This window comes from Bactrocera dorsalis, chromosome 4, assembly GCF_023373825.1.
Source record: "Bactrocera dorsalis isolate Fly_Bdor chromosome 4, ASM2337382v1, whole genome shotgun sequence".
In the NCBI taxonomy this organism is placed as follows: domain Eukaryota; kingdom Metazoa; phylum Arthropoda; class Insecta; order Diptera; family Tephritidae; genus Bactrocera; species Bactrocera dorsalis.
Window position 1 is genome coordinate 12,488,797 of NC_064306.1, and position 16,996 is coordinate 12,505,792.

General features: G+C 41.1%; 1 protein-coding gene across 1 annotated transcript; it reads right to left on the reverse strand.

The window, feature by feature from the left end:
• Positions 1-368: 368 nt before the first annotated feature.
• LOC105223397 (uncharacterized PE-PGRS family protein PE_PGRS46) lies at positions 369-7,668 on the reverse strand. The gene is made up of 21 exons (XM_049454877.1): positions 7,659-7,668; positions 7,331-7,519; positions 7,102-7,251; positions 6,826-7,017; positions 6,420-6,638; positions 6,138-6,359; positions 5,876-6,082; positions 5,764-5,801; positions 4,962-5,154; positions 4,073-4,279; positions 3,784-4,002; positions 3,478-3,696; positions 3,193-3,417; positions 2,904-3,122; positions 2,620-2,832; positions 2,388-2,558; positions 2,263-2,331; positions 2,051-2,179; positions 1,689-1,913; positions 1,479-1,616; positions 369-1,178 (listed from the first exon to the last, which is right to left on the reverse strand). Exons 1-21 carry the CDS (start codon positions 7,666-7,668, stop codon positions 412-414), a joined length of 4,221 nt encoding a protein of 1,406 aa, XP_049310834.1. The 3' UTR covers positions 369-411.
• Between the last annotated feature and the right edge of the window lie 9,328 nt (positions 7,669-16,996).

Here is a 16,996-nt window from a genome sequence, read left to right on the forward strand (position 1 = left end):
AATATTTACGAGAGAAGCAAGCTGTGGTTAAAGATTACATATTTCAATAAGACATTGCAGTTATCGATACTCTTAAGAATGCCTGAAATCTTACAGAGCCAACTCCGAAAAATGGCTGTATTATTCGAAGGTCATTTGAAAAATCAGATCTTCAAAGAAGTCGAACATAAAGGCAATTCAAAATTACACCTTTTGCCAATTAAAATCTTCAAGACTTTGACAGTGCAGACAGAATGACCTCAAACTCATTAAGAAACCGTAACAAAAGGTATCACTTCTTCTAGGAGCACAAGTAAAATCATATAAAATATTCCTAAGCTCTTTTAATTTTCAGTAATTTAAGAAAATTCTGTCCATTTTTTTCAGTCATCATTTATTATCAAAGAGCGTCTACATTATCGATACATTATTTTAAGGATAGAAGTGATCAAGTCTTATCTGCACAGGTTGTGCCGATTTCACGTAATCCGCTGGCTGTGATTGCTGTCGTGTATGTTGAATTGGAGTCGATGCTGGAGCAACTGGCTCAACATGATGAGGATGATTCTCATTACAACACTCCTTCTCACCATTCCTTGTGCTCCACTTGTTGCAACGCCGACGATAGCAACGTGTTCTTGGCGCTGGACGTGGTACTACTGCAGGAGGTAAGACTAATATTTGTGGTGAAGGATTCTGCGGGGAAACTGCTGGCTTCGGCACACAAACCACGCGTGTTTTTCCTGCCGTCGTGCCGTCAATATCAAAATCGGTTATTTCGAAGCAATTATTCGACGATGTTTGTGGTGGTGCATTTGGAATTGGAGCTGGCTTTGGTACTTTTGGTGCATGTGGCACATAGGATGGCAAATGTGGAGGTGGATATGTGGGATATTCTGGATATGGCGGATAAGGAGGATATATGGGATATGGTGGCAATGGCGGCAATGGAGGATAAGGTGGTAATGTTGGTGGCAAAGTTGGTGGAAGAGTTGGAGGTAAGGTCGGTGGAAGTGTTGGGGGTAGAGTTGGTGGCAAAGTTGGTGGAAGTGTTGGAGGTAAAGTTGGTGGCAAGGTTGGTGGAAGAGTTGGAGGTAAGGTCGGTGGAAGTGTTGGGGGTAGAGTTGGTGGCAAAGTTGGTGGAAGTGTTGGAGGCAAAGTTGGCGGAAGAGTTGGGGGCAAAGTTGGTGGAAGTGTTGGAGGTAAAGTTGGAGGCAAAGTTGGTGGAAGAGTTGGAGGTAAAGTTGGAGGCAAAGTTGGTGGAAGAGTTGGAGGTAAAGTTGGCGGCCATGTTGGTGGAAGTGTTGGAGGTAATGTTGGTGGGAGAGTTGGTGGAAGAGTTGGAGGTAAAGTTGGCGGCAAAGTTGGGGGAAGTGTTGGAGGTAAAGTTGGAGGCAAAGTTGGTGGAAGTGTTGGAGGTAAAGTTGGTGGAAGAGTTGGAGGTAAAGTAGGCGGCAAAGTTGGTGGAAGGGTTGGAGGTTCTGTTGGCGGCGGAGTGGTTGGCTTAACTCTTGGCTTGCAGTGTACTCTCTGCCTTACACTATTCAAGATATTCAGATCGGCATTAATTTGTGGACTTATGTCAACTCCGGTGAAGACTTCATTATTGTTGCCAACAATATCAGCACCGGATATGCCTATAAAATGTTTAAATAATAGAAGTGTTAAGAACATTTGACCTCGTTTGGAATAATACCAACAATACTTACGCTCCTGCATATTGCCGATATTGTTCTCACCACAGTCCATTTCACCATCCGAACCGGGCAACAATATATTCGTCACACTAGATGGATCTTGCAAAATGTCGCCTACAAGACCGGTAAGCTGCTCGACTTGATTGAGCACTTGCAAATTCACACCCACTTGTGGCTTAACTTTGGCCAAAGTGCTTACCTTATTGTTGTCACCACGAATAACGGTAGCATCATTGACTAAGTGGGAGTAAAATTATGAGAGATTATTGTTTATAATTAAACTTTCTAATAAAAAAAACACGTACTTTGCTGTCTACTGCCGATATTATTGCCACTGCCGCCACCACCCAGTAAGCCGCCAAGTAGTCCGCCACCGCCTCCACCTCCAGAACCGGTGTGCGTCACTGCATTGAGTAAGTCAATGTTGAGATCAAGTTGTGGTGCCACGTCGGCCAAGGTGAACACCTCATTACTGGATCCCTGAATCACCGTTCCGCTATTTTCTATAAAGCAAATGGAGAAGTTTATCAGTGATGCCACTAAAATATAAAGTAATTTCAAATAAGTAAGGTCCAAAATTACTTACGTGTTTGACTGCCACCAATATTATTGCCAGCGGCTACAGCGCTTGCTGGCCGCACAGGTCTGCCTGCTACTGCTGAAAGTACGGGAAATTTAAATAATTCTATAACAGCAGCCAAGTAAGCTTACCATTTTGCACACCACCTGCAGTACTGGTACCACCATCAATGCCGCCTTGTACGCCAGTGGCTTGCTGATTCACCACATTCAAGGCATTGACATCGGCATTCACTTGTGGATTAACATTCAGTAAGCTGCTAACGGTATTCCCACTGCCAATAATGCTGGTCCCAGTATCCACTAAAATATGAAAAAATTAGAAAAAACTCATCATAACAATTTAAAAGGTGAGACTACTTACTGACTTGCTTGCCACCGATATTGTTGGTCGCACCGCCCAAGCCGCCGAGTAAGCCCCCTAATAAGCCACCACCTGTACCGCCACCACCGCTTGCACCAGTAACTGTTTGTGTAACCGAGTTTAATAGATTCACATCAGCGTTCACTTGTGGATTCACATTCGCGAGACTGGAAACCGTATTGCGATCACCTACAATGCGAGTGCCTGCATCCACTGGAAACATCAAGGTACGAAATTTTTATACACTGAAAGTATTCTACAACACCATAAGTTCGATCACTTACTGGCTTGCCTGCCACCAATATTGTTTGCTCCACCACCGAGCCCACCAAGTACACCACCCAATAGACCACCACTTTTGCCCGCACCTCCACTGCCTGTGGCACCAGAAACGGTTTGTGTAACAGAATTGAGGAGATTTACGCCAGCATTCACTTGTGGATTCACATTGGCGAGACTCGAAACCGTATTGCCATCGCCTACAATGCGAGCTCCTGTCGATTCTGTTCGAAAGTGGAAATTAAAAAAATTTAAATATTTTATAATTATTTACCTCAAATCATTGTGACTTACGTGATTGAGTGCCGCCAATATTATTTCCAACCCCACCTGATACGGCAGTTCGACTTACACCGCCTGGCTTACCTGGCTTGCCTGCACCACCGGTTACGCCCGCTACACCAGTTGCTTCCTGTTTAACAGCATTTAGGGCATTGACATCAGCGTTCACTTGGGGATTGAGGTTCAGTAGGCTGGAAACCGTATTGCCACTACCTACAATACTGGTGCCAGTGTCCACTAAAAGTAAAAACTCAGTTACCATCAAGCTATTTTTCTTTAAACAAATTATTCTCTTACTCATTTGTTGGCCACCAATATTGTTGGTTGCACCACCAAGTCCACCTAGTACGCCGCCTAATAGTCCACCGCTTTTACCAGCACCCACACCACCCGTGGCTCCAGAAACAGTTTGCGTAACTGTGTTAAGCAGATTTACGCCTGCATTAATTTGTGGATTTACATTCGCGAGACTCGAAACCGTGTTGCCATCGCCGACTATGCGAGCTCCTGTGGATTTTACAGCAAATACGTGTGTTCAGTATTTCTATCTTACAAATCAGATGTACTCTGATATATCTGCAAACTTCGCTTTTCACTACTTACGAGCTTGACTGCCTCCAATATTATTTCCAGCACGACTTAATCCTGTTACTTTTGAGCCACCTGTTCCTGTAGCACCACTGACTCCGCCAGCAGCTCCCACACCAGTTGCTGTTTGAGTAACAGCGTTTAGCGCATTAACATCTGCGTTCACTTGGGGATTGAGATTCAAAAGACTGAAAACCTGGTTGTTACTTCCTTGTATGGTACTGCCTGTATCCACTAATAATCGAGAGTTGAGTCGGTTAGTGGTATTCTCTAAATAAAGTTGGTTATGTAATTGAATACTTACTGACTTGCCTGCCACCAATACTGTTCGTAGCACCGCCGACTCCACCAAGAACACCTTCTAAAAGTCCACCACCTGATCCCCCAGTGGCTCCAGAAACAGTTTGCGTAACTGTGCTTAGCAGATTTACACCAGCATTCACTTGCGGATTGACATTCGCGAGACTCGAGACAGTGTTACCATCGCCGACTATGCGAGCTCCAGTGGACTCTACAGCAAATTAATGTGGTCAGTATTTCTGTCTTACAAATCAGATGTTCTCTCCACGAACTTCACTTTTCACTACTTACGAACTTGACTGCCTCCGATATTATTTCCAGCACGACTTAGTCCTGCTACTTTTGAGCCACCTGTTCCTGTAGCACCACTGACTCCGCCAGCAGCACCAGTAACAGTTCCCACATCAGTTGCTTTTTGAGTAACAGCGTTTAGCGCATTAACATCTGCGTTCACTTGGGGATTGAGATTCAAAAGACTGAAAACCTGGTTGTTACTTCCTTGTATGGTACTGCCTGTATCCACTAATAATCGAGAGTTGAGTCGGTAAGTGATTTTTCATAATAAGGTAAGGTGGTTAAGCAATCCAAATAATACTTACTGACTTGCCTGCCACCAATATTGTTCGTAGCACCGCCGACTCCACCAAGAACACCTCCTAAAAGTCCACCACCTGATCCCCCAGTGGCTCCAGAAACAGTTTGCGTAACTGTGCTTAGCAGATTTACTCCAGCATTTACTTGCGGATTGACATTCGCCAGACTCGAAACCGTGTTGCCATCGCCGACTATGCGAGCTCCTGTGGATTCTACAGCAAATAAATGGGGTCAGTATTACTGTCCTACAACTCAGAAGTACTCTGATATGTTCAGGAACTTCTCTTTTCACTACTTACGAGCTTGACTGCCTCCGATATTATTTCCAGCACGACTTAATCCTGTTACTTTTGAGCCACCTGTTCCTGTAGCACCACTGACTCCGCCAGCAGCACCAGTAACAGTTCCCACACCAGTTGCTTTTTGAGTAACAGCGTTTAGCGCATTAACATCTGCGTTCACTTGGGGATTGAGATTCAAAAGACTGAAAATCTTGTTGTTACTTCCTTGTATGGTACTGCCTGTATCCACTAATAATCGAGAGTTGAGTCGGTTAGTGTTCTTCTCTAAATAAGTCGTGTCGGTTATGTAATTGAATACTTACTGACTTGCCTGCCACCAATATTGTTCGTAGCACCGCCGACTCCACTAAGAACGCCTCCTAAAAGTCCACCACCTGATCCCCCAGTGGCTCCAGAAACAGTTTGCGTAACTGTGCTTAGCAGATTTACTCCAGCATTCACTTGCGGATTGACATTCGCGAGACTCGAGACAGTATTACCATCGCCGACTATGCGAGCTCCAGTGGATTCTACAGCAAATTAATGTGGTCAGTATTTCTTTTCTGTTAAATCCTACAACTCAGAAGTACTCTGATATGTCTAGGAACTTCTCTTTTCACTACTTACGAGCTTGACTGCCTCCGATATTGTTCCCAGCACGACTTAGTCCTGTTACTTTTGAACCACCTGTTCCTGTAGCACCACTGATTCCACCAGCAGTACCAGTAACAGTTCCCACACCAGTTGTTTTTTGAGTAACAGCGTTTAGCGCATTAACGTCTGCATTCACTTGGGGATTGAGATTCAAAAGACTGAAAACCTGGTTGTTACTTCCTTGTATGGTACTGCCTGTATCCACTAATAATCGAGAGTTGAGTCGGTAAGTGGTCTTCTCAAAATAAGCCACGGTGGTTATGTAATTGAATACTTACTGACTTGTCTGCCACCAATATTGTTCGTAGCACCGCCGACTCCACCAAGAACACCTCCTAAAAGTCCACCACCCGATCCCCCAGTGGCTCCAGAAACAGTTTGCGTAACTGTGCTTAGCAGATTTACTCCAGCATTTACTTGCGGATTGACATTCGCGAGACTCGAAACCGTGTTACCATCGCCGACTATGCGAGCTCCTGAGGGTTCTATTAGGAAATAGAAATCTATAAAATTGTTTGTAAATTTGAATTTTTTACTTACGCAGTTGGCTGCCACCAATATTATTTCCAGTACCTCCAGCAAGAGGACGACTGACACCAGCAAGATTAGCTGTCTTGGCGGCACCACCGGTTACGCCAGTGACACCAGTCGCTTGCTGCTGCACAGCGCTCAGGGCATTGACATCAGCGTTCACTTGGGGATTGAGGTTCAGTAAACTGGAAACCGTATTGCCACTACCTACAATACTGGTGCCGGTGTCCACTAAAAGTCAAAACACAGTTAGCATAAAGCTAATTTTCTTTACACAAATAATTCTCTTACTCATTTGCCTGCCACCAATATTGTTGGTTGCTCCTCCGAGTCCACCCAGTACACCACCTAACAGTCCACCACTTTTACCACCACCTGCTCCACCTGTGGCTCCTGAAACGGTTTGCGTAACTGTGTTTAGCAGGTTGACACCAGCATTTACTTGCGGATTGACATTCGCGAGACTCGAAACAGTGTTGCCGTCGCCGACTATGCGAGCTCCTGTGTTTTCTATAAGGAAATGTAAATTAATCAAATTTTTGGTGTGAGTTTGAACCCTTAATTTTTGTGACTTACGTGATTGAGTGCCGCCACTATGTTGGCTCCGGTATCCACTATTAATATAGGAGATTTATACAAAAAAAAATATATATTACAAAACTATTATGACAACTTTTTGGTTGACTATATTACTTACTGACTTGCTGACCTCCAATATTATTAGAGGCCCCAACTGCGTGCCCAACACTCTTTACATTAATTGGAACGGTATGTGAGGATTGTGAGATCGCATTAATGAAGCTTACGCATGCGCTCACTTGTTGATTGTGCTGGCCGGTATTCGTCACTGTATTTCCGGGACCACGAGCAATATGGGTCACAGTGTGTTCTGCAACATTTGATAATAAAATTCGTTACAAAGCGCTAACTGTTAGAAACTTTTAATATTAATAAATTTTATAAGTCTACTTACGCCCAGACCCGACAGATCCACCAGCACCACCACCTACAGCTTCTTGTTTCACCGTATTCAAAGCATTCACATCGGCGTTCAGTTGCGGGTTTACATTTAGCAGACTGAAGACTTGATTACCACTACCCAGTATACTGGTGCCTTGGTCCACTGCAAGAAAAATAAAAAAAAACAGTTTTGATGCATTCCTAGATTCTCCTATATATCATTAAGTGTTGTAAATACTTACTGACTTGCCTGCCGCCGATATTATTGCCAGCACCTCCTGATCCGCCTAGTAATCCACCACCGCCAGCTACTTCGGATGCAGTCTGTGTAACAGCGTTCAAGAGATTTACACCAGCATTAACTTGTGGATTGACATTGGCGAGACTCGAAACTGTGTTGCCGTCACCAACAATACTAGCGCCTGCTGATTCTGGAAAAATGAGATTGTACTTATATTTAGTAAAAATTTACAAAAGACCTCTTATAACTAAAAAGCAAAAGAAAAGCTGCTAAGCGACTACGAGGTCTATTATCCAGTGCTAGAAGACAAGATGCAATGCAGATCCAACTCAGTTCCATTCCGATGTGAGCCGGCATTGAAATAAAAAACTGCTGTACCAGCTTTGAGCGGACAGTTAGCAGGCTCAGCGCTAGTATTGCGAGCTTTTGAAGTAAGCTAAAACCAAAAACACTCTTTAACAGGGAGGATCGTAGTTCGCACGAAACTCATTAGGTATTCAAAGAGAGAAGATTAAAAAATATTTCTCCCCTTCTCATTCACCCCAAACAAAATGTTGAAAAAAAGTAACATTTTTCCGTTATTTACTTACGTATCTGTCTACCTCCAATATTATTACCGGCCGAAGCAACACCTCCGGCCCCACCAGTAGCTTGTTGATTAACGGAATTCAAAGCGTTGACGTCGGCATTCACTTGAGGATTCACATTCAACAAACTGCTGACTGTGTTACCGCTGCCTTTGATGAGGGCGCCGGTGTTCACTAAATTTTTGAAAATAATGCTCTGTAGTAGTAGCAATTATTTATTTTTATAAGTCGCAAATTACTTACTAGCTTGGCCGGAGCCAATGTTATTTCTGCCTGCACCAGCTGCACCACTCGTCGTTTGAGTTACCGAGTTCAAGGCATTGACGGCCACGCCCGCCTGCGGGTTCACATTCAAAAGGCTAGTAACGGCATTATTGCTACCGGCGATTTGGGTTCCGGAGTTCACTGCGAAAAAAATATATAATATATTTGAATATGTATATAATACAGTGTTTTCCAATAAGAGTATTATGATTTCTTACAAAAAATAAAAATTAAAAAATAAAAATTGTTTTTATCAGTCAAGGAAATTCAATTGTTTTTTATTTAATGTGAAGTGCAATCGATACAATTAAGTTCTGAATATAACATCATTCAAATGGTTTCTACGACTTCTTTTGCAAAAACGAATTCGACGAACCAAATTTTCGAGCACTTTTTCTTCTAAATCAGGTCGTATGTCACAAATAGCACGTTTAGTATTGACCTCTAAAGCTGGTTTATTGCTGAAGACCAATGGCTTCAAATAATCCCAAAAGCACTTGTCTAATAGTGTTAAATCACAACTTCTTGGAGGCCATTCAATGCCACAATTTCTTCAAATACTCGAATCTAAAAACTTTTCTCGCAAGATTTGTCAAGATCCACTTCTTAAAATTGTGGCCACCGCTCTACATTGTCAGTAACAGTATTATCCGCATCAATTTGAAGGAAGTACAGACCGATGATTCCACCAGGCCAAAAACCACACCAAACTGTCAATTTATGTAATTGTAATGGAGGATGAAGGAATGTGTGGAAGTTCATGCAAGTGAGGAAAGTTATCTTAGCGCCATTCACTTGGGAGTGGTCAGAAACGATTTTTTACATATGACTCAAGCAGCTCACAACTTTCGGTCTTAGATCAAGTATCCTCTAGATAGCCAAAAAACCTCCGTTTGAAAGCGAGTTAAAGTAAGAAAGCGAAACATCTCTCCCCAGAGTTGTGCGCTGTTTTTGGAACCCGTCACGTAAAATATCATCCCCAATGAAAAGAACACAACAGCATCAGATAAGAGAACCCCTTTTTTATGACGACCACAGCAACGAATAAGAATTACAATTTAAGGGCATGCACGTCGAATATCCGGTTCCTTAATCGGGAATCGCTGACATCACCGCCATCCAAGAGTGCGATGGACGGGACAAAGACTGAGACGAGTAGGCACTAGAGGCATTCACTACAGTGGCCATAGAGAGAAGTGCAAATTCGTGGTGGAAGAGAGACTCTGTCGCTGAGTCCTTGCATTTACCCCGGTGGATGAACGTCTGACCATAATCCTGGCCGAAGCGAAATTCTTCAATTTTAGCTGATTTGCGCCCACGCCCCGGCAGAAGACAACGACAATGTGACCAAAGATGTCTTCTATGAGCGCTTGGAGCTCACCTATGAGAGATGCCCCAACCACGATGCCAAAAACGTGCTTGGCAACTTTAACGCCAGGGTGGGCAAAAAAAGTATCTTTGGCACAACGGTCGGTAAATTCAGCTTTTATGATGAAACATCCCCAAATGGATTGAAAAGCCACCAACCAGATCAATTATATTGTGATAGGTGAAGATACGTTTCCAGTGTTTTAGACGTGCGTACGCTCCAAGGTCCTAACATTACCTCGGACCACCATCTTGTTGCAGCAAAGATACACACCCATCTCTCTGCAGCAAAAAAATTAAGGTTCTACTCGAGAAGCTGCAATCACAACAGATAGCCGGACGATTTTCTGCGCGAGTTGCACTCCTGCTCTCTGAGATAACTCATGAGCAACTCGGTATAAGGGAGCTGTGGGCCGTCATTTCAAGCTCCTTACGTGCAGTTATAAAACGAAACCATTGGAGTGAAGAATCGGAGTGAAGAATCGCAGTGAAGGGAAAACAGACTACCTACCTCTTAACGTGGTAGGATGGAAACATAACACGTGCGGGATGGAATAAATACCGAGAGTTGAAGAGGGAAACGAGAAGTATTTCCAGACAAAAAAAAGAGAGATGCCGAAATTCATGAGTATGAAGAACTTGACAAGCTGCTAGAAAACGAAACGTGAATTTGGCAACTAAAAGAAGATTTCAAGAGCAGAGCATACTCTTGGCTTGTAGAAACCTGATCTAGAGATGCTCTGGTCATACTGAAATTATGGAGGGAGCACTTCTCCAGCCTGCTGCATGGTAAAAGCATAATAGCTAGAGATGGTGAACCCGACTCCTTAATCGATGACGATTGAGCAGACGTTCCATTGTCCGACCAAGAAAAAATTCGTCCTCTCTTTACCAAGATGCTGCTCGTTTGTCATTTATCGAACGACTGAAACATATAGCTGCCGTACAAACTGACTGATCAAACTCTAGTCCTTATATGCAGAGCTTTTTTATTTGTCAAGGTATTTGCATTAAATGCGACATAAACTACTTTACAAATCATCGCTGCAATCTCCGGAGAAATTGTATGGATCGGGCCGTTGTGTCATATACACAGCTGTCATACAAACTGCCCGATCAAAATAGGTTCTTATATGGAAACTGAAGGATATCACAGCTTTGGCCGAAGTTAATTTCTTTTCTTATTTTTTTATAATTTTTTGTAGAATTTATTTAAAAAAATAGAAAATATTGTAACATTTTTTTTCATTTTTTGGATATGTTTAATTAATTTTTAAAAAATTAATTTAAAAATGTTTTACTGAAAAAATTGAGAAAAATTAAAGCATTTATTTCAAAGTTTTTAGTTACTTAAATTTTTAATCTCTAATGTAATTTTTTTTTAATTCAAATTTTTTTTTAATTCAAATTTTTTATTTTATTTCTTGCATATTTCGCTTTTTTTTTTTGTTCACTCCTAATTTCTATTTATCACTCACTTATCTGCTGGGCACCAATATTACCAGCTCCAGTATGCTCTAAAAGAGCAGAGCCTGTGGCTAATAATAGCCAAAGAACGACACGTCTCATTGCAATAGTTTGAATATCCGTTAAATATTTATTTTTGTTTTATTAACAACAACTGTTTATGTATATATGTATATTCTTTTTCAGAAATAATAAAAAGTTTTTTTTTATAATATTGATTCTTCGAACAAAAACCGCACTTCCGAGCCAATGCGCGGGTCACGGCCACAATGTGGTTGAAGAGGGCTTTCTGATTGCTTTATATGCCAAAGCTAAAGCTTGGCTTGCTGCTGTGTGCTAGTGTTCTTCTGCAACTTCTTCAGCTCAAGACATTTATCAGAAACGTTGTTTGGTACATGTCTGCCAGAAGCGTTCAAGACGTGCGGCTATGCGCTGTTATCTGTTAAATGGTTATCTTAAGGTTTTTAATATTTCTATAGATAAATAGTAGTTGGAGAAGGGGGGAGTAAGTTGTAGTTTGTAGTTAATCAGATCAATGTGGGTAGAGCTATACATTGTGAGAATAAAGTACCCCGAAATTGTAATTTAAATTCTGCGGGTAAATGAAAAAAAAAATGTACTCGTATTTAGATGAGTTGTTAGGACTGTCCTTAATTACTATGCCAAATATGAGCGCGATCTATCAATCAGTTTGTTTACAGCTGCTGCCTAAGTACACCTCAGTAGAATTAAAACAGTGAAAGATATGGTACTTGAAAATCGTCAGGCATATGTTAGGGAAATGGCAAGAGAGCCCGACATCTCTCACGACTCCGTTCGGTTTTGGTGGATATGGTATGAAACGCATGCTTGCTCGACTCGTGCCGATAAAGCTGAATTTCTTTCAAAGTAGTACCGTAAACAGGTATCTTTGGACATCCTTACAAGGGTTTATCACGTGCAAACAAGTCAACAATCATCGGAATGGAGGGAAAAAACAGTCGAAATCAAAAAAGCCACTCCAAAACCGCTCAAAAATCAAGGTGATGCTCATTGTTTTTTGTTATATTCGTGGTTTGGTGCATCATAAATTTGTTCCGAAGGGACAGACGATATCGAGTTCTGAAGCTGTAACATTTGCATAACCTTCAGGAAATTTGTGAACAGAAAAAAACTGCGTATTCTAAAATATTTTTTCACCACACTTGCAACATAAGGCCGACTGTTGTAATAATGAAGAATTATTGCATGGTGTCTAGTCGAATTTTCCGGCGTCTTTCGACTATTGTTCGTTTCAATTGGATGAGTTGATGTCGGTGTTATTCTCCACTGATTTTTTCACCCGGTTTAAGAAACTTATAATACAGCACGTCCTCCCAAACCCAGCAAACCTATGACTTTTTGCATTTAGGGTTGTCATAATGGAGCTATTTTTTCATCATCGTGGTTCGATCAGTCTCAAGCAGATTCAAAATGGTATTTTAACGTCTCTGTGCTTCAGTTTACTTGTATATAGCACTAAGTTTCTTTGCTCGCAGATTTTTGAACGTTACTCAGGCAGCCATTTCAAAACTTTAAATAATGTGTTTCGCAAGCTTCGCTCAACTTATGGTCAACATAATCGGCCTACTGCCAGTGAAAACTAACATGATAACCGGCTATTTGATGCCTGAAAGTAAAGCTCGTGGTCTTGACAACAATTGCTTTCAACAGGACAGCACCACTTCTCACACACCGCATCAATTAATGGATTTAATATGAGAACACTGTGGTGAACAGATGATTTCACATTTTGGGCCAGACAATGGGCCACCAAGATGGTCTGATATGAAACTGTTAAACCTTTTCCTGTAAGAATATGTTAAGTTTAAAGTCTATGTGGACAATTCCGTTTCGATTCAGATCTTGGAGCAAAACATCACGCTTGTAATTCGTCAGTTTCCAGTCGAAATACTCGAACAAGTCATTGAAAATTGCACTCAATGGATGAACCATCTAAGACGTAGCCGCGGCCAACATAAAATTAAAGAGATAATGTTTAAAAAATAAATGCCAAAAAAAGTTCTTTCAAATGATAAAAAATACATACCACGTCTACAACAACCAGCACTCTTACGACAACAACACCATATTCTAAAACCCATATACGAGATTTGACAATTAAGTAATGAGACTGATTTTATTGCTACGCTTGTGGTAAACCAGTGATCTTGAAATTTCCTTTTTCTTTTTCCGGCATCCCTCCTCTCTCCATTGATATATGTACCATCGCTCTAGCTTGTTTAGTTCGCCTGCTGCGTCAAGTTGAGTAGACGTGCTCGGTACTCGCGGACATCCCAATCGAAGCGTTCCAGAAATGTTGCGAAGCATGGAAAACGCGCTGGAATCGCTGTATACCTGCCCAAGGAGACTATTTTGAAGGGGATGATAGTAAGCATAGCATAAATATACGGTTTTCATTGAATCAGTCTCATTACATAACCCATATAGGCTGTCTGTTCTCTGCGACAACTACGTCAATCACAACAACAACGCAGAAACCAAGAAAATGCTTTTGCTCTAAACACAACTGTTTGAATTTCAGAAATGATAAGCAATATATTTTTTAGTCTCGTACAGTAGTAAAGCGTCTTGGTTTCACAAAATTATCAAAAGCATTTCCGGCAGAAATGAGTTTCTCTTCAATGTTTCAAATCTATAAATACTTGAAGCTTTTATTTCATTTAGAATTTTCTTCATACATGCTCATACATAGCTTCTTAAATACCTCATACAACCGTTAACCCAGTTAATTGCCGCTTAAGCGTTGCTCTGGCGCGTGTCTCTTCAACATTTTTATGCATGGTCTTGCTGAAATCATTTCAGCTGAACTTATGTGTATGTCTGTATATATATTTTTTTGTTTATTTCTTTATTTTTATTAACATATGTACAATTTGGTTTAAATAACATTTGATAGAACAACACAACATGCATGACATAGCATTTTTATTGGTAATGAAAATATTTGCAACCATTGCATTTCCATAGTTATTAGGGAGGTATGAAATATGATTATACAATTTTACCGAATTGCTACTCAATTTCCATATCTTTTAGTGTCAGTCCAATAATTTTAAATCACAAGTTTGCCTTGACCACATAACGAGCTAAAAACAAATTCGTTTTTCTTCAGAGACAAGGTATTGCTACTCATCTACAGGTACTCCAGCACAAGCTTTCTCAGTCTCCATATTGTTACAACATGCGCAAGTTTATAAAGTTGAAAGATTAAGCCGAGTTTTAGTACTTAGTGTCCTGAAAGCACCACCATAAGAAGAGACTTTTTCTTAGGAGTGTATCCTCTTGCCTAAATTGGATGAAATTAGGACTATACTTCTCCTGGTCTCCCGCATAACCTTAATATACGGGTTTTCAAATATCCGCTGGACTAAGTATAAACGAATGTGATATAGGAGAGGGCACAACAAACCATAAGTCGCAGTCTAAAACCTCAATAATTTTCTACTATTTTTTGAGAACAGGATGCCACAAACAACCTTTAAGTGAACATTATTAACGTGATTTCATGAGCTTTACGCACTTATCTGTTGCAAAAAAAATGGCTGCTCAGATAGACAGTTTGGATATAAGCGAAAAATATAATACACTCGTATAAGTTGTAGACTATGCAAGATCGTATTTTGGCTGCTATATATATTTCTGTCCTAGCAACACTAAGTTTTGCCAGGTGCAATCTGACATTTCCATTGGAAAGTTTGACATTTTATAGCAATTTTAATTGTGAATTGTTTTATTTACAGGGAATTAAAAAATTCACCTCGGCCAAAAAATGGAATTAACTCGTGAACATTTTCGTGCGATCATTTTTCACAACTTTCGACGTGGATTATCACGACAAGAGTGCATCGATGAACTAAAATCTTTGTATGGCTATGAAGCACCATCCTATAGCACTGTGAAAAACTGGTACAACGAATTCAATCGCTCGCTCAAAGACGAATTCCGCGAAGGTCGTCCAAAAACAGCCGTTGTGCCAGAAAACATCGATGCCGTACGTGAACTGATAATGCAAGACCGTCATGTAACATACCTTCAGATAGAGGCATGCCTATGCATTTCTCCCACCAGCATACATTCGATATTGCATGAACACCTGGCCGTAAAAAAGGTTTGTTCTGGTTGGATCCCAGCCAATTTAACAATCGCTCAAAAAAAAGGCTCGTGTGGATTGGTGTAAAGAAATGCTGAAAAAATACGATCGCGGTGCTTCAAAAGACGCCTATAAGATCGTCACAATGACAAAATATGGATCTATGCGTATAGCCCGAAACAAAACAGCAATCGACCGTGTGGGTCTTCCAAGACGAGCAAATCCAACGAAAGTTGTTCGTAGAAGAAGCACTTCGAAGCAAATGGTCGCCTGTTTCTTCGGCAAAACTGGTCATGTGGCGACTATTCCGCTTGAGCACGTAAGACGGTCAATTCTGAGTGGTACACCACCATTTGTTTGCCTGAAGTCTTCGGATAAATTCGAAAAACGAACAAGAGAAAACGAATCATTGTGCACCATGACAATGCGAGCTTTCACACATCGGCTCAAATCGCCGCCTTTTTGTCCGGCCAAAACGACGAATTGATGCGTCATCCGCCGTACAGCCCTGATTTGGCACCCAATGACTTCTTTTTATTCCCACACATCAAGAAAATAATGCGTGGACAACGATTTTCGTCGCCAGAAGATGCTTGAAGCATTCAAAAAACCATGTTTTAGAGGTGTCTCAATCGGAGTGGAAAAAAGTGCTGCGAAAATTGGTTTGAGCGCATGCAAAAAGTGTATAAATCTTGATGAAGAATATTTTGAAAAACAATAAAACCATTTTCGTTGCTAAATATTCCTATTTTCATTATTAGGCCAGAAATATATATAGCAGCCGTATTATAATATTAGTTACCATGCTTTTCTAGTATCAAATTGTAGACTTTGCAAGAGCTGCCTAATATGGCTCCTTAGGTTCGAAAAACTGCAAAGAAAGCAAAACTTCATTGATTGGACACGACATTACTGACACATGCAGTTCGAAGATTGGCATAACCCGAGAACAAACTTTCATTCGGTGCTACATCATTACCGCTTGCTATCACTTAGATCTGGCGAAAGATTTACCTCCGTAAATGGTTGTTACATTAGTTTCTTAAAGTTTGGTGAAAAAGGAGCGTTGTGAAAAAAGTAGGATGAAGCAAATTATCAGAACCCTCAGAAATGGTTTAGTCATCAGTGTAATTCATTTTAATAAGGAGTGTTTTTTAGACGTGTGATTTTGAATGAAAGAATCCTCTTTTCGAAGTTAGCGCTTTTGGCAGCTTTTCCTTTGATTTTTATTTAGTTTGGTTTGCCATCTCTATATGAACAAACTTACCTGGTAACAACGTTCGCACATTGTCCAAATTATTTACCGAAATATATGTTCGGTTGGCATGACTCAACGCGTGCTGTAATATTCGGCGACTTAATCGCCCAGCAGAGTTAAGTATTGAAGAAGACCCGAAGTAGTCTATCCACGACAGCACGTAACAATTGAAACTGAGCCGACTCACTTTTCGGATTTTGCGGTAGCATCTTAGTTCGCGTACTAACAGAATCCACAACGTGCAAGAATTGAAGACGAATAACCCTCAATCACGATCCCGATTTTCACTAAAAAAATTTGCCCAGTGATGTAGCTCGCATTTGGTTCAATGGGATGTTAATAAATAACGTTATCACATTTGGAGTGTTGATTATTCACAAGCCAACGTTGAGACGCTGTTACGCTTTCAATGAGGACCACTATAGAGCCACAGATCTTGTACATATTGCCCGTAGAGTTCGCCGTAAGGTGCGAAAGCTGCCATCAGACTCAGAGAGAACACATGTCTGAACACTCGGAAATCCTTACTCGCTTTGACTTCATACCGGATCACTTGTATTATGGGGTCGCCTAATCGAACTCTGGCGGCTT